Source organism: Zonotrichia albicollis, chromosome 6 (genome assembly GCF_047830755.1).
Source record: "Zonotrichia albicollis isolate bZonAlb1 chromosome 6, bZonAlb1.hap1, whole genome shotgun sequence".
In the NCBI taxonomy this organism is placed as follows: Eukaryota; Metazoa; Chordata; class Aves; order Passeriformes; family Passerellidae; genus Zonotrichia; species Zonotrichia albicollis.
In genome coordinates, this window is record NC_133824.1 from 20,536,831 (window position 1) to 20,555,674 (window position 18,844).

General features: G+C 34.5%; 1 protein-coding gene across 5 annotated transcripts in view; it reads left to right on the forward strand.

Annotated features, from left to right (window-relative positions):
* The window catches only part of STRN3 (striatin 3), a 58,650-nt gene extending 40,534 nt beyond the window's left edge, over positions 1-18,116 (forward strand). For all 5 annotated transcript variants that reach the window (XM_074542737.1, XM_074542736.1, XM_074542738.1 and 2 more), the window contains 9 exons: positions 4,713-4,846; positions 9,749-9,924; positions 10,052-10,099; positions 10,205-10,326; positions 11,407-11,574; positions 11,822-11,962; positions 13,870-13,977; positions 16,220-16,306; positions 16,421-18,116. In XM_074542737.1, coding sequence (XP_074398838.1) covers positions 4,713-4,846; positions 9,749-9,924; positions 10,052-10,099; positions 10,205-10,326; positions 11,407-11,574; positions 11,822-11,962; positions 13,870-13,977; positions 16,220-16,306; positions 16,421-16,590 — 1,154 coding nt within the window. In that variant the 3' untranslated portion in view covers positions 16,591-18,116. The remainder of the gene's footprint in view (positions 1-4,712; positions 4,847-9,748; positions 9,925-10,051; positions 10,100-10,204; positions 10,327-11,406; positions 11,575-11,821; positions 11,963-13,869; positions 13,978-16,219; positions 16,307-16,420) is intronic.
* The last annotated feature ends 728 nt before the right edge of the window (positions 18,117-18,844 follow it).

Here is an 18,844-nt window from a genome sequence, read left to right on the forward strand (position 1 = left end):
ATTGTTTTACTTGCAGTTCTTCCCAAATGGTTTTATGAGAATATGGCTGTAGTTTTTGTGGCTTTTTATAACTCAGCATTGTTTAATAAGTTTTTTTAGATAACTTCATGTACAGCAGTGTGTTCTGACACTATTCACTATTAAATCCCTGTTTGGAGACACCACCCCCCCGCCATTAGCAAAACCTTTCACAAATAGGTTATTTATTAAGGGGAAAAAAGGTGAGTATAAACATTTGATGCACAGTTTGGATTTTGAAATGAAAAGTGGTGATTTAAGTTATGGGACTAATTAGTCTCTTTTCCTCAAATTTAATGTTCTCTTTTGTAAAATTCCCTTGATCTATGTACACAAGTTTACAAAGATACTATTTATTTCTTTACAAAGTATTTATTTAAGTTTAAGGATTATCTTTGGCAATGAAAATTAGTGGCAAGCTATTATAGATAAAGTTGAAAATCTTGTATTTAGCTTTTAAATTTTTTGTTTTAAAGGAATGATTTTCCTGTATTAGCTTTGAAATTAGAATACCATTATGTAAATTGTCATCTGCTTAGAGCATATTAATTCAAAATACCCATAAGCCCTGGCATGGTGTCAGCTATAGCAGAAATAGAATTTGCATTACTGCTGATTCCAGGAATCGATTGGTTCTCCTGTTCTTTTTCATCCTTGGTCTCACAAGTGCCTGTCAACAGGCAAGCAGAAAACAACCCCAACCCACACTTCAAGGAGGTTTTTTTGTTGTTCTCTAAAACTCTCATTTTACAACAGTCAGCTTATTTACTGCCTTCCTTTTCATCTTTGTTTTTATTTCCATATTCAAGATGAAGCAGTATCAAATTTACCTGTGGAGTGCAATTGAAAAATCTACAGATGAAAATCCACTTGCTAAAACTTGTAGACGTATGTTTAGGTTGTTTTTAGATTCAGTGTTTACATGCTTTAGGTTGCCTTTCAGCCATGTTTAGGTATTTAGGCCATACATGTGCAAAGAAACACAGACACAAACCTTGTTAAGGACAGGGATACTGTCTCAGGTAGAGGCCTTACATCTAAAATTATAGTGGACAAAACCAGTATATATTTTTGAAGAAATAGATGCTAGATTTGAATTTGATAGGGACTGACTTTTATTTCTTGGTTCTTGTAGCACAAACATTGTGCTAGCCTTCAAGTAAAGATTGTTCACACTTTTCAAATAAACTGCTTTCATATTTATATTTTCATGCTGTTTAATGTGTCCATGTCTTTTTAACTTGTCAGTGTAGTTTGCTCTTTATTTATTAAGTGTAATAATATTAATCTCTGTGTCATCTTATTTGCTCATTTTGGTTTCTGCATAGTTTTTAAACTTGAATATTAGAGTTTAAGTTCTGCTGTTTCTATCCTGAATGCTATGTGGCTTCTGTACCATATGGTGCAAAACTGCAAATAAAAAGGCAGTGTTTTATTTGAATTCCTTCTAGGTGTATTACAAGGCCAAATACTTCATTATCATAAAATACAGATTTTACTCAATTATTTATTCAGCTGTGTTCTAAAAGCTAAGATTTTGCAGATAACCTCAGGCTTTCTTCCTAGGGTACACTAGCCTATGCTGAGGAATTTTGTCAAGCTATAGTTGTCTTTTGACTGTATTGAAGTTTTATGCCATACTTTGAATATTACAGTTCTGACATAGTGGTTGGTAATTTTTTCTTGAAGAGGATTCAGGGAGGAGCAAGCTCTAAATGGCGTGGAATATCTCTTTCATACCTCTAAAGGTGTGAGAGTTTGGGTTTGGGTTTTTCATTGCTGTTTGTTTTTCATTTGTTTGTTTATTTTTCACTCTGAACTGCCTGGTTAATTATAATGTTATGCCATAATCACACTTGATAATTTTGGCCATGAGAAATTGGAGTTTCCATTTCAACATATTCTATTATTTCAGAAATAGTATCCAACATGATTTTCCATCCAGTGTAGAGAAAATTACTTTCTTCACTGTTTTTCAGTTTTAATATCTCTAGATTGCAGAGGTGTCAATCTACAGATTGACAGAAAAAAAGCAGTAACAGCTAATTACTTGGGTATGAACAGCTGCTTTTGATGTACCACATATTAGCTTTGTGACAAACAAGATGTCCCTGTTGTACAATAGACAACAACAGCCTATATGAGTTTACATATGTGATCAGAGATGAAAGCAGTTTGTACAATCACTGCTTGATTTTGACTTAATTGTGTATGATGTGAAGAACTTGAAGGTAAGAAGTGCTCGTTAAGATTGGCTAGGCAAATATTTAATTATACTATTTTATATTTCAATATTTATTTCACCTAGTTTCACCTACAAAGGACCTTGTACTATCACATTTTAACTTTAGATTTATTAATTGCAAACTCAGCTAAGCATTTATATTATACTATGAGAATAATGTTGTATTGTGTGTTAGAATTTTTTTTTTTTCTAGATTAAAAGCATTAACACGTCGTTTATTTAACTGTCATTTGCATGTACCTATTGATGCATTGTTTTGGTATCTGAAGATGTGGGTCTTTATTTTTAGTAGCTGTAACATCATGCATTTTTCATTGTGTTACTATTCTGCCATTTCTTTTTTTGCAAAAGCAGTTTGCAGCCATTTTTTAAACTTCTCAAATGTGCCTCACTTTAAGATATAAAATTCACAAATAAATTATAGAACACATGTACATACATACAGGCAGCTTTAGTGTTCTGAATTAGTCTTCTGAATTTTGAGTAGCATGAATTTTGAAGCTTTAAGTAAAGAAATAGTCACTCATGCTAACAAAACTTGATGAATTTGTGGTATAGGTTCTTGATGTGGTGGTCCTTATTTTTCATTATAAAGCATAGGAAGGTTGATCTGTTAAGATCAGGAGATGTTAGTTTCACAAAAAATTAGTATGACAGGTTACAGGGCTTACCTAAACTTTGTGGGCCTGTCCTAAAGATCAAATAGGAGTAAGGGGAAAGTAAATAGGTGTTTTGTAGGAATATATCTTCTTTGTAATAGAAGTGGTTTGTAGTAGATCTTCAGATGTAGAGTTTTAGTAAATTACTGATGGAAATAAAGAGCTTATTCATATAAGGGCGTGGTAAGCCATTTTGGGCTGTTAATGTAATGTAGCATTCTTATGAGTCAAACTTGTATGGATTGTGAATGTTTTTACAAGAGATGATTGTGCGTAGTTAGGATATTGTTTGCTCTTTTTATGCAATTGTAGGAACAGCAGTCTGTATTCTTAGATTATGTTCTTGGATTCTCAGAAATAGTTGTATTGACTATGCTAATGAAGTTACATTTCTTAATAGTACGATAGTTCTGAAGCATTAAAACCTATTTTATTCTGGGAAGTGATGTCTTTTCATCTAGCTGGACTGGCTCCTGTGTGCCTAGCCCTAGCAGTGGTGCCAGACATCTGTAGCTTTACACCTGGAGTCAGTCACTGTGGTTACATGGGAGTGGATCAGACCTAGGTTACCATTCAGATAGTGGTCATATGGAATAATGGACATGTGTGTTCTAAACAAGAATGTGTTAATTATTAGTCCTCTTGTTTGGAACTGCTTCTAGAAGACAAAATCCCAGGAAGCTGGAAACTGTTTTCACTAAGATTGAAGGGTTTTCTAGGAGGATAAGAAATAAGGAGTGGCATTAAAGTGAGGCCATAGTTCTCTCTGCCAGATCAGTGACATTCAAAAGTCAAGCAAGTTTAAGTTTTCAAGATGTCAGATATAATTTAACATATTTTGCAGATGCTTATACTTAGCTGAAGTTCACACAAACCTTAATTTCACATACGCTACTTAAGAAGTGTTGCTATTTCTAAGTGGAAAAGAAAACTGAAAAGTAAAAGTAGCTTCTAAGATGTGCTGAAGCATTAAAATGTTTAAGACTTCCTTCCTGTTCCTTATTGCAAAATTGGTATTTGTGGATTAACAGAGATTTACAAAATCATTGAAGAGGGTAAAAAATATGGGTGAATATTTTAAACTTTATTATTCAGATGCAAATTCATAGTGAATGGTTATATATAACTTTTATTCATTCTAAATGATAATTAACAGAAATGTTAAATTTTAATTGAAGTAGGCGCAGCTAGACAACATGAGTATCAGTTGAGTGTTCTTTAAAATTAGAATCCAAAATCATGCTGAGAAACTAAGAAAGGAAATGAATAAATAATAGATGCTTTCATTTTTTCAGTTGCCTGAGAAAACTCAAAGCGGAAGAGATGTTTTGCAGGAGTCTTTTGCTTGAGTGATTAAAAATATTTAGTGTACAAGTAGAAATATTTAACTGGTCTAAAACACAAAGACATATTTGCAAGTGGATAGAAGGCAGGAAGCATGATGTATTGAATGAAAAACTCAGCTGAGAATTTGGAAACCTGGGATGTACATTTGGTATTGCAGTGTAAAGTAATGTCAGTCAAGTCACTTGTCAGTATCAGCACCTCTGTAAAGTAAGTTGAAATCAAATGATGAAGCGTGGTACAAGAGTTGTGTATATAATGTGTGTGTGTTTGCACATGTGTGTGTCCTCATGCTCTTGTTTTTGTTTTTTTTTAGTTGGGGCTGTATGTAGTACATACAAGTTCAGTTTTAAACTCTGCTTTGCTGTTAAGTGATGAATAATGCAGCTTTTCATCGGTTTGAATTACTCTGTTGAGACTTAAAGAAACTGTTTTGTTCTTTGTAGCTGAGCCAATAACGTTTCCACCTGGAGGAGGCAAGTCATTTATTATGGGTTCTGATGATGTGTTGTTAAGTGTACTGGGCCTTGGAGACCTTGCAGACTTGACAGTAACAAATGATGCAGACTATAGTTATGATGTAAGTGCCATTTTATTTTAAAATTCTTTATACAGTTTAACCAGTAGTAGTTGGGTCCCTTTTCCTCAATCCTGAACATTACTGATGCACTTCTTTAGTAAAAGCTGTTACTTGGAATGGAAGAGCACCTTGCAAATGAGCTAAGTAATTTGGGTTGCCAGAATTAAGTGAGATGACTTGGTTTTATTCTGCATTAATAATTTAATTCAGATTTTGTCACTGGAGGGGGAATGTGTTATGACCTAAAATACATATTAATGTCTTAACATGACCAAAATTACAGTTATGCATTGAAATGGACTGTTGAGTAGGCATGGCATGAAACACAAATGTTGATATTAACTCACTTACTTGCTGTTCTTCTGATGAGTAAGTAGTGTTAACAGCATAGACTATATATATAGTAGTATATTTCAGATGTAAGCTATTAGGGGGTATTTCTGTTGTAATCCAGAGCGTTCTGACATTCCTTTGACCATATTTATTAAGCTTCTACCAATAGTGTTAAACAAATTTTTCCTTGGCCTGTAACATAGGATGGCTGGTTAGGGAAGTGTTCAGGTAAGTTTTGCATGAAGTATTGTATTTAACAAATATTGTATTGGCTTGACTACAGATTGCAGCTTTGTATTGCTGTCTTTTGTGAACTACAAATTCTTTATAAAACAGTGTGTAGCCATTTTGCTTATTCTGAGATGGAGGGATGTTTAGTGGCAAGCCAGGACTAAGGTCAGAAAGCATTGCAATTAATATACCAACTAACAGAACTGTTACATGAGAGTCTGCTAATTCTGACAAACCTGACAAACAAACCTGTCTTTGTGGTGTGGAGAGTGAGGCAGAATAGAGGTTACCTTTGCTCTTGGGGAACTTAAAGGAGAGAATAGCTGATAAATACACAAATATGAAGTGCTGCCTGAGCTAATAAGAAATTTGCAGCACATATTTGGTGAAGGTTGGAAGGTGTTAATCATCCTGTAGATGAAGTTGATCTTACTTTTTCAATGTAGTTGAATTTTCAAAATTTTTTTCACTGAAACACTTAAACCCCCAAGGCTCTTTATTTTCACCTATTTTGTGCTCTAATATCTGATGTATACAGGAGACAAAAGATAGAAGTAGAGTTTTTCTTACTAGGCCATTCACTGAAAATGAGTTGTGATTGACCATGATTGTCACTTGGTTTCCCTGCTTCTTGAGTACTTCCCAGTACTCATAGGATATTTTCTTCCTTTTAATGCATAGCTGAAAAATGCACAGTGGCTTCTGACTTCATGTGTCAGAAAAAACAAAGTATAAAATAACACAGATGGCTACAATTTTTTTAATATTTAAGATGACACTGACCTGTCACGACTTTGAATAGACTGAAATAAAGCCACAAGAGGCTTCCATTAGCTTTCATGTGTCACTCCTTGAGGAGTGTTGTGTTTTGAAAAGGAGAGGATATGAATACAGGATAGGGGTTAAGTATAAATCTTAAGAATTTCAACTACAACTCAAAAGATTTCTGTATGTTTGATTAAATTCACAGGTTGTCTCCAAGACTAGTAATCTGGTAAACAGTAGTCAGCTCAAGTCATGTCATTTTTATTATCTAGTTACTTAAATTGACCTCAGTGCATGTAGTTGTTTGCATGCTGAGGGAATAATGTTGCCAAATCAGATGCCTCCATTTGTATAGTTTTTGATTCCATAGCACCAGAGAATGGGATTTTTCTGCAGTACAACTGACTGAAAAATGGAAAAGTTTCCTTTATCAGAACATGTAAACTTGGAAATCTCCAATAAGTTACAAAATTATCAAGAAAAAATTAACACTAAAACACAAAAAGACACTGCAGCTACTAATTATTCTATAAAATTTTTGTTTGCTGTTGGGAAGTACTTGTTTGACATAGGGAAATGCATGTCTCTTTACAATTTGTTAGGATTCTCTTGACTGCAGGGGCAAGGAAGATCTTCATTCCCTGATGCCTTTTTTTGGTGGGAGGGAGTTGTTGTTTATTTGTGTTGGTTTAGTTCAGGTGTAGTTTCAGTCCAGTTTGCCTGTGCTTTACAAGGCAGAATGAATGGGTTGTTTGATCCTTCTTGGTCTTTAGTAAAGCCCGCTAAAGTCCACAGAAAAAGGGAGGAGCAGCTAGTGAAGTAGTCTGTGCTGTATGACTTTAAATTTTCTTGACTGTGTGTGTGTATAAATACACACTTAGGTAGAGCATCCAGACTCAGTGGGCAGTGTTTCCATCTACACCTTATGTTTTGAGAAGCTTTGAGGATGTCAACATTTTGAACATTGATATATACTGTCCCATTTCGCCACTTTTCCATTATTCCTCTGGCCTGTTTTGTGAAATAATCTCACATTTATTCTTTGTAATCATCAAATCCCTTTTCCAAATCCTTGACGGTGTTTTTCTGAGGTGGGATTGGGTTTTTTGGTTGTTTTTTGGAAATTCATTGCTGGTTAACTTTTTTTCTTAGAGATTGCAAGGACCTCTTTGAAGATGTATCAGTTGTTCTCTTACTTTTGCATAAGGATATCAAGATCCATTAGAAACATGAATAGGGAAAAGAATTTTAAAAAATTGGTTTATGTATAGCTAAATTTCTAATAAAGTGTATGTGGTGTTTTCTAAAACAACCATGATATTCCAGTCCATTTAAAAAAAAATTAAAACTTCAAAGCTATGCTTAAAATAGGAAATGTACCTTACTTTTCATAACTTGTGTAAATTCCATACCTTGCATTTTAGCAGATTTCTCTGTACTGCTGAAAACAAAATTACCCTTGCAACAGTCCTTTCATGAAAAAATTAAAAAAAAAATAGAATCAACTCTTTTCATATTTTGAAAAATAAGGATCACTGTATCCAGTTCTGATTTTCTTGAATGACTTTTCATCACAACTGTGGTGGATATTGTTTTGTGGCTGCACATTGCACCCAAAAAAAATTGCTAGTCACCTCCATAATCTGGGATATTTCGTGTGCTAAAATTAAGGATTGCTATTTCAAGTTTTCGGCTCAGATCACTGCTAATACATGAGGGACCATAAGTTAGCTAGGTGGGTGAATATGTTACATAATGAGGATTTAAAATATCAGGGGACTCTATTTTTTAGGAAAATACCTTTTTTTTTTTCTTTTCTTTTCTCCCCTTGTCTTGTCCATTTGGGGAGGGAAATAAATCAATGGTTTGGTCCAAATTATATTTATTGCAGAACTCCAGAATTCCACTTTGTTCTGTTTCCTAAAATGAAAGATTATTCTTTTTATGAAGCTTGCATATAATATGCAGTGTAGGGCTAAATAACTTAAATCTCAGTAAAATATTGCAGTATTAAGTGTACTCTGAAATAGGAAGATTGCAAGCAAAATTCTTTGTTATTATATGTATTTCTTGGTTGGCATTTAAAAAACCCTAAAAATTCAGGTTACGTGTCTGGTATAACAAGTTTCTGTGACTTGATTGGAATTAGGTAAAGTTTGCACTTAAGACAGAAATTTACAGTAATATAATGGAATAGCAAATGTCTGCACTTCTGTAGCTCAGAACACTAAATTTTATTGTCTGAACCTCTTTGTTTTGTTGATTGGATTTGAATTTTGTTTGAGTGAGTAGTGATAATTCAATCCAGATTATAGACATGGTCCAAAAATAGTTATTGCAGTATATGCTGCACTATTATCTGAATATTTTCAGTCCTGACAGATAAAAGGTAATAAGATTTGATTAGCTATGGGAGATTTTAATTTCTTATTAGTGTTGCTGAAATTAGTTTGAGATGTCAAGCTATTCTGGCCTACAGTCGAGAAACATAGTTTACAATTATATGCTGAAATAGTGTGTAAGATGAAGGATACAATTAGCTTCCTTTTGTATAAGACAGAGGATACAATTGGGTTCCATTTATTCTTAGTTTGCTTATTTTGTTCATCTAATTCAAGTCAGTTTTCTAAAATGCCTTTAGGGGCAAAGAGAAATACCTGGATAAGTTGTTTCTTTATGATGGAGGCTTAGGATGGGATGTAGTCTGCTTGCTGCATAAATATAAATTGTATTCAAATTAATCTCTTGGAATCACTAGAAGGGCTTGTATTTTTCTTGTAACTCTTCTTGGTTACCTATAATGAGTATGAAGCAGCTGTAATTATTGTATTTTAGCCTAACAGTCTGCAAGTTAAAAGTATGAATTGGATGTTCACAGTGTATAAATATAGAGTTTGCATATATTGTTTCACAAAGCAGCTAAGTTATTGTCTCACAGATACATTTGAAACTCATTAAAGACTTAAAAAATATTTGTGTAATGTTATATTTAAAATCATGACAAATGTCTATTGAAATTTTGATTACTGTGTACGTGACTTCACCTGTAGAAGTATTCAAGAACTATGTATGTTTCTTGTCAACCTTAGTCAAGTTACTCATCTAAGGGAGATCGCTCACCAAGCACCTCAAGCTCATTTTTATTGTGTTTAAGTGATAAATGAGCTTTTGACAGCTGTAATCTCTTCCTTGGGTGCAGACAACATAATACACAATGAAACATTACACAATGAAACATTTCTCTTTCTGCAAGGAAGAGGAGTTAGTGTCATTGCACAAAAGGATTAAAATCTGTTCTGAAAAGCAAGTCTTCTTTTCTGTGTGTTTAACATTATATATCATTCCAGCCTGTGTCAAAGGAAACTGTTACAACAGAAAAATTTGCAAACTGTCTAGCTGGCCAGAGAAGGTTGTAGATGGATATAGATAAATCAATAGATAAATACAAACTTAAGGTTGAATATATATTAACTGAATCAAGCATAGGAGGTTTTCCAGAAATACAAGGGGATATATATAAAATCCATATTTTAAAATCCAAGATAAAATGACTTCTTTCCTTTCTCTTCCAAGTTGCCAGCTAATAAAGATGCCTTCCGAAAGACATGGAACCCTAAGTATACGCTACGCAGTCATTTTGATGGAGTGCGAGCATTAGCTTTTCATCCTGTAGAGCCTGTGCTGGTTACAGCCTCTGAGGACCATACTCTAAAACTCTGGAATTTGCAGAAAACAGTTCCTGCCAAAAAGCAAGTATATGGGTTTTATAAAAACATCAGTTGTGTTTTAAGTGCCTTTGAATTGGTTAAACTCTTATAGTTTCAAGTTTTTCAGTAGAGATTTCACGTGGCATAATAACTCTTCTTTTTCTTTCAGGAGTGCCTCTTTAGATGTAGAACCCATCTACACATTTAGGGCCCACATGTGAGTGTTTGATGTTATTCATGGCTAATAAATAAGTTGTCATTCATAATGATATATTCTATCCTGTAGGCAGTTACCAATCAGATTTTTTCTGTCTCTCAATAGTGGACCAGTATTGTCATTGGCAATTAGTTCCAGTGGAGAACAGTGTTTCAGTGGTGGTATTGATGCAACCATCCAGTGGTGGAACATGCCTAGCCCTAATGTGGATCCATATGATACCTATGGTAAGTTCTTTTTAATAAAAGATAAACAACTTCTGACCATTGTCTTCAACATTATTTTTCTACTTGATGTTAATCTGCATTCTGGAGCTTTTGTGAAATATTACTGCCATTTCTCAGCTATGCTTTGTGTTTTCAAGTACTTATGTGTGGCAAACATTAGTTATTTATTCCTGCTTGCACTGATGATGTACATTGTGTAGAACAGTAATAGGGAGACTTAACAATTCCTAAGATTTATGCAGTAAAGAGAAAAATAATCATAATTTATATTTTTGAGAAGCCTAATATTTTGAACCAGAATTACAACTTCTCAGTAATTATGCATTTCTTTCGATGGAAGTTTGCCAGAAAACCAAGATAAGTGTGCTCAGATTTTATGTCCCATGTTTCTGACTTGCATCTTGGGTCCCTAACTTTGGATATCTTTAATTTTAGATCTCTCTAAAATTAAATAGCTGGTAACTGCTTGGAAAACTCTGCATAGATTTAAAAACCCTCTAGGAAAGGCAACTGTAAAGTGTCAGGGAGATGAAAATAAGATTGCTAGCTCCACAAGAAAAAATTAGTCCTGTTTTTATTATTAGTGCGATTGAGAGTTTTAGACCACACCTGTGTGTCAGCAGAGTAAAAACTGCATCAAGTAAGCATCCAGTGTTAAAGTGGAAAGCTGATTTTGTGCACCTTGTACAAAAGAAGGGCTGTGATCAAGCATCCTTAAGATGTTGAATTTGAAAGGAAGAAATAAGAGAGGAGGTGGTAACAAGAGTGAATAATTTGGGGAAAAGGGGCATAGTTGAGTTGTTTGTGGGGGTTTTTTTTGTTGACTGGTTTGGTTTGGTAGGGTTCTTTGGTTTCCGTTTGTTTGTTTTCCTGGTTGGTTGGTTAGTTGTTTGGTTTGTTTTGGAGAAAGATGGCAATGGTTGTGCAAAATGACTTGTGCAATATTCTGGCTGTTGCTTAAAGAGAAAGGGCAGGGGGAATATTCAGCTGGTTTATGTGGAATTTAATTTATGTTGACGTACAAGAAATAATGAATGCTTCTTCACTAAAATGGTTTCCTTTCTCAACTTTTTTTTCCAGAGCCAAACGTTCTAGCTGGCACATTAATTGCTCACACAGATGCAGTCTGGGGTCTTGCCTACAGTGGTGTAAAGAATCACTTACTCTCTTGTTCAGCAGATGGCACTATTAGGTTATGGAACCCGCCGGAAAAAAATCCCTGTATTTGCACTTACAATGGAGAGAAAGGTAACTTTCTGCAGTGGTTTTGAAAATCTGTTATGGGGCAGCTGATGATGCATCCAGGCTCATTGTCTCCATTTATCCACACTAGGTAACATAGCTAAAAGAATAACTTGTAAAATAATCATGATGCTGTAGCATTATTTTAAAGAAAAGAGCAAATATCTTCTTTAAGTATGACCTTAAATGCTTAAATTGTCAGGAATTTTTAAAGCATTTTGTTCTTTCTAAAGATTTTTTTTGCTCTTTCTAGAGCATGGAATACCCACATCAGTCGACTTTATAGGTTGTGACCCTGCTCATATGGTGGCATCTTTTAACACTGGCAGCACAGTCATCTATGATTTAGAAACATCCCAGTCAGTGGTAATGTTTTCATCACAAGTAGAATCTGGTAAGTAGAGCTCTTCTGTAATAAATACACATCTTGAATGAGGTACCTGTTGCATCATTGTGGTACCTCATTGTATGGTGTAGTAAATGAAAAAGTTTTACTCCTCTGCTGCATCATTCAGTTTGAAATACGGTTAGATGCTTGGAACAAACACTCTGGGAAGGTGTTCTAACTCCTCTACTCTGCTTTTGTGAAACCCTGCCTGGAGTGCTGCCTCCATCTCTGGGGCCCCAGCACAAGGACACGGCTCTGTTAGACTGTGAGTCCAGAGCAAGGCCATGAAGATGATCCCAGAGCTGGAGCACCTCTCCTGTGAAGACAGGCTCAAAGGGTGGGGTTGTTCAGTCTGGAGAGGGTTCTTGGGAGATATTACTGTGATCTTCCTGTACCTAAAGGAGCCAGGAACTTGGAGAGGATCTTGTTTGTACAAGGCCATGTGGTGACAAGACAAGGGGGAATGGTGTCAAACTGAAAGAGGGTGGGTTTAGATTAGATATTAGGAAGAAGTTCTTTACTGTGAGAGTGGTGAGATGCTGGCACAGGTAGCTCAGAGAAATTTGGGATCCTTCATCCCTGGGAAATGTTCTAGGCTGAATGTGGCTTAAAACAACCAGATTTGGTGGATGGTGGACATGCTTGTGGCAGGAGGGATTGGAACTAGGTTATGTTAAAGGTCCGTTCCACTCAAGCCATTTTATGATTCTGTTAGCAGGATTTGAAAGTAATTAGAGGTAGTGAAAGCAACAGTTACAGTTCTCTAAGATTTCTTAAAGATTCAGTTTTCTGATTTGTATATGAAACCACAGTTTTCATTATATAGGCTTGACATGGAGGATATTAAGTGGGTGAATAATAGGGGAATTAAACAGAATATTTAATTTACTGTTGAGTTCTGCACAGGTTGGGATTAAACACACTTTCTGGTGGAACTTTGTAGAAATCCTGTTGCTGCATATAAAGTGTCACAGACAGGTAGCTCATCAAGAATTAATTGCATGTATTTGATGAAACTCTTTATGGAGGACTCTTTTTGTGATGCTCCTCAAGTGATTCGTAAGGAAAACCTCCAGTTTCTGCTCATTCCTTTCTAGAAAATGTGATTTAAAAGAATAGTGCAAGGGGAGAATCTGCTTCTCCCCTCTAAGTAGTGTAGTTTACTTTAATAATTAAACTTACACACTTCAACACAAGTTATAAAACTGTGTGAAAGCTGTCTTATAAATACCTTCTGCAGAGCCTGACATTGAAGTGAGAAGGAACATCACGATTTGGAGAACTACCTTTTCTAGTTTGAAGAGAGACTTTTAAATGGATTTAAGAAAAATTAAGCACAGAAATTAAGATATCAAGATAGTTTTTTAAAAAGAGTATCCTGTAGACTTCTAAACAGATTTTAGCCTTTCATTGTCTAAGTTGAAGTCACAAATGTATCTGACAGAATCTAAGAGTGTTAGGTTGACTTCAGTTTCTTGGATTCTCTGGTCTAGTAGGTGTCCCTTCCAACCCAAACCACTCTGTGCTTCTGTCTTCACCCTCAGACTAAATATTTTTTGATGCAGAGGTGTAAGAGCTGTGTGCTAAACATGCATTACTCATGCTACAGTTTGTTTCCACTTGACTAGTGCTGCCCTGCAGTCAGTACTTGCTGGGTTTTATCTCTCAATAATCTTTCATGGGTGAAAACTGCTTGTAAGCCTTAACCTTACAGTACCATGGCTAGAGTCTACCTCACTTTGCCCCATCCTGTGAAGCAAGAAGCTTTATTTCTTAGGAGATCCATTAGTCCTAAGATAATACTTGCATAATGTTAAATAATATGCTAATCTTAAGTGTAATGCTAAAATACTGTCATTTTAACTTTAACATTTTCTTTAAGGCAGATGAATATTCTTTTATTTTATTTTCAGGTGTACAATCAAATAATCATATTAACAAGGTAGTAAGTCATCCCACACTTCCTGTAACTATTACAGCACATGAAGATAGACACATCAAATTTTTTGACAACAAAACGGGTAAGGATAAAGAGAACCTAATTTGTATATTTGAATATATTTAAAAAAATCTGAATGACATAGGGAGAATCCATTTGTAGAAAACTTACTACTGATTTAGTCTTACATAAAACAGAACTTTTGGTATTTCTATGATTAAACCTTTTCAGTACCTTCTCTGTGAAATAGTGATACTTGTTGCAATTGTGAATTCAGAAGTCAGAAAACACTCTCAAAACAGGCAGAGATAGTTATGAGGGACAAGAAAGTGGTCTTTAATTTAAAGCTTTCCTGATTTATAGAGTATGTCTGCTTTTATTTCCATGCTTTTAACTCTTAAGCATGTGTCAGTTATCTTTTTCAATTCTTAGTAGTAAAAAAGATCACTTAGTACCTATTAGAGCAAGAAATTACCCTAAATTCATCATGGTAATAAAATCCTGTGTTATACTTAAGTTGTTGATAAGGTTTATAAAACAGAAAAGGATCTGGAAGAAAGAGGGTAAGGAAGGCTGTAGGAGAAAGCTGCACTGTCTGTTGTGACAAAAACATTAAAATAATTGTAAGGATAAACTTCTTATTTGTGAAATTACCTGTCACTTCCTACATGTTACCTATCAAAGTTGGAAGGAAAAAAAATCAAACTCACTTTAAGTAAGCATGTGCAAAACACTTGTTTAAAGTGTGTTTGGTTTTGTCCCAGTAGGAGATGGCAAACCCCAGTAGATTCCTGGTTTTTTTGTTTTCTACTTTGCACCTGCCATGAATGTATATATATTTGAATTGTGGTCATTAAATGCATTACACTGATGTTGCTGAAATTAAGATTTATTACTTCAAAGAAACAAAGAATAAGGAAAAAAATCTGCATGAAGAAATAATTGGGTTGAAGACAGGAATCAGAGGCTAGAAGTAAATGGTCTGTGGAATTAAGTATCTGTGGGTCTGGAGTGATCAGCAATATTTCAACATAGTGAGTCATCTGAACAGGGAGCGGTACATTGGCAGTTAACTGGCATTCAGTAATTCAGGTTATTAAACGTGAAGGCTGACAAAGAACTGGAGATCTTAAAAGACATAAAAGCAGGCAAATTAAATTCCATTTGGATAAATGTGAAATTATACATGTAAGGAAAAATAAACATTGTAATATAAAATAATAATCACTAGGCCAACTGTTCTTATTTAAAGTAAAACCTCAGAGTTATAATAAGAGATTAGATAAAAATACTACTTTGTTTCTTAGCAGTCAGAATAGCAAAATGCCTATTAGGAGGGAAAGGAATAAAAGGCAAAAGTGAATGTTTTTAATACCTTTGCATGAATACTTTGACTGAAGTCTACCTTACCTCAAAAGGAATATAGCCAAGTTAATATGTTTCAGAGATGATCAAAGATCTTCAGTAGCTTTTAGCTTCTTCAGGAAGAATCTTAGAAACTGAATAATCTGAGATTCTTCAGGAAGAAGAGCAACTGAACAAAGCTGATTTATGTTCTTCATGTTAGTCATGGTCTTACAGGGATTTATTTGCCCTTTTTCAACACATGAACTGAGGTTCAGTTGCTAATCCCCAACTGGTGGCAGACTCAAAACAGGAGAGAGGCAGTGATTCTTCTGTGCAGTTAAACATTCTGGAACTCCTTCCAAAAAGCATCATGAGGTGCTAAAAGATGTTATTAGGAGTCCAGAAACAGAAGTCAACTTAAAGAAATTAAGAGTACTTGCATTAAGAGTACTTGAATGCTGAGTTAACTGTTCTGGACATAACCAAACAGTTAATTGTTAGAAGCTGGAGAGTAGTTTGAGCAAGTATCACCTATAGTTGCCTTATTTTTCTCTCCTAGCAATGACAGAGATAGATGGACCATTGATATGGCTCAGTAAATCTCATTTTATAAAGCTTCATCAAGACTCTCCTACTTTATTAGGAGAGTTATTAGGCATTTATTAGGACATTTAAGAGATAAAGGTTCTCATTTAGTCATTTTTAGGTGTTCACTGTTGTTGCTGCCAATAAAGATGCCAAGTGGATAAAGATTGTTTACAATGGGAATACCTTTTTGAGAGTTGTGTGTCATTTGCCCTTATGTTTATATAAGAGTCCGCAGTTGAAACTTTGTAATTTCTAAAGGAATAGAATTATTCAAATATTACTGGAATCTAAATAAGCTTGTTGTCTTCTATTGTGTTTAAGGGGGATGGATTGATGATTTTTAAATAAACAATACTTCACAGGAAATTCACTGTTTATTTTTCTTCTAGGTAAAATGATTCATTCTATGGTTGCTCACTTGGATGCTGTCACAAGCCTAGCTGTAGATCCTAATGGAATCTATTTAATGTCTGGAAGTAAGGGGGTTTTTTTCACATTCTATATGTGTTTATGCAAATTATGCATTTATGATGCACTACATTTCTGACAAATATAATCTTTTATTTTTCCTCTCTTTCTTTCCTAAACAGGCCATGATTGTTCCATTAGGTTGTGGAATTTGGACAGCAAGACATGTGTGCAAGAAATAACAGCTCATAGGAAAAAGCTGGATGAATCAATTTATGATGTAGCATTTCATCCATCAAAAGCATATATTGCCAGTGCAGGAGCTGATGCCCTTGCCAAAGTATTTGTGTGACATAGCAGAACAAACCTGCATCATAACAGCAGGTCTGTTTGGACAAAAAAGAGGGAATGCGTCACTGCCATCAATTATAAGGTTACCAATATGACACTACATCTGATCTGCCTGGGTGAAGGCTCTTAAGTGGGGCAGGTAGAAGTTGGTGAAAAGTCACCACATCCTGAACAATGTCAGGCTCATTCATTTAACTGTAATTACTGTATTTGGGGGGGTGGGGACAAATACAAAAAAGAAAACCAGTATTTGTAGCCTTGACTGGATATGAACTGAGCGTATGTCTGTTCTTTAGGTGTCTTTAAGCAAACGTGGAGTCTGATCTTACAAAAGACTTTTATTTTGGACTCTGTGTGCTGCCTTAGGGTTAGGAATGTGGTGCTCTTGTGGGGGGAAGTGAGCTCCAAGAGTAGCTTTCTTTTCATCTCTTAGTAATCTTCTGTTTATCAGTTGAATGCCACAGATTCCCCTTTTAAACTTTTATTTTGCTTTAAAGAAAAGGAAATTTAACTTAAAATATTTTAGCATTAGTTGCACAAAATGTTTGGATAAAATTCTAGTTTTTATAAGTCTTTTTATATATTTAGCCTGTCACAACAGTGCTCAAGATTGTATTGATAATGTTTTTCTGCATTATAGAACCCTAAAACACAGAGATCTCACTGACCCGCTGCCGTGTAACCACAATCTTCCCTTCTTTTGCCTAATACAGCTCAGCTAAGTCCTTGCTTAAGGATGCTAATTCATCATCATCGCATAACTGTCTTCATAAATAAAGGACTGTAAAATGTGTTCAAATGAAACACAGAGGGGTTAACACCCCTAAATGAACTCTTAAAAAAAATTAATCTTGGCATCCTATCACTATGTGATATTTTGTACATCTTACTGTATTTACGAGTTTATTTATCAAGGATTACCCATCTTGCTAATGGCCTATTGTTATTTATTTCACTTTTTGTTGGTCTTTATATCCTTTTATGTAGTGTGTTAAAGGGCCCTGTATATCTGTTATGGCACTCTTTGAACAGTCTAAAATAGATGAGAGAAGGGGACATTTGATAATTCTAAAGTTGCAAACCAAGAAATTCTTTTTCCTCTGGTTAAAAGTACCTGGAGTGGAGTTGATTCCAAAAAAACAATCTTGTTTCAGAACCTTTGGAGTGAAAATTATTTTTATTTGCATTTCAAATAGAATACAAAAGTAGTTAATTCAAGATTCATAAATCTGCTGTGTTTTGACTAGTTACTCCCTGCTTTTATTTTATTTTTCAGAAGTGCTTCAGTTTATGGTGTAACTAAAAATTTTGTTTGTGTAATGCATGATTAATACAAAAAAGTATTTTTTCTAGTCTTCCACAAAACTTTTCTGATCAGTTTGCGAGTTTTGATGAGTTTTGTAAGGTTTCTGTTTTACAAACTATGAATCAGCAAATTTTTAAGATTGTACCGCATAGCAAAAGTACAGCTGTTGAAAAATAATGTATATAAAATGCATATAATAAATATTAAATGGTGTACCTGTATGTTACTGTTGGCTACATTATTTTGTGTTGCACAGTTTGAAAGAGTCATTCTACAAATTACTAAATTAGGTCTCAATTTTAGCAAAATGACCATTTGTTTATTATGCTTATAAGCTGCTTTGCTTTTGCAAGATTGTAATAGTTGTCTGGATGTTGAGCAACTGTTCAGTTTCAAGCAGCAGTACCCACATATAAGAACATGTTTCCACAATGTTTAAAGAAAATTTACAAGAACAAATCGAAAATTACTGGTGTGTTCTTACATCCCTTCTAAGATGATAATCTCAGTGTTTTTTCATTATCTTTGCATATGAAGTGAATCTGAAGTGATTAGGAGCCAGAAAGGTACTCTGTTTTTATTTCAAACTGCCACTGAATAGTTGAGTTGAATTTAAAAAAAAAAAAAACAAAAAAAACCAACTAATTTCAAAATGCCTAACATTTGCCCATATATTTTGCCTCTGTCCATTTCTTTCCAAGTCCTCCTGTAAAGTTGATGAACAAAAAACTAAACTGAAGGTCAACATTTACCTATTCTGTGATGAGTCACTTTGCTCAAAGCTATCAGCAGAAACAGAATACCACAATATGAATATTTTTGTGTACAATAGTATGTTTAGATATAAGTTAACTAAAGCTAGAACATGTTCCTATAAGTGGTTTAACTGCATTGTTCCATGTAAGTTTCCAGTTTTCCAGTAAGAATGTATTTCATGCCATCTCATGTC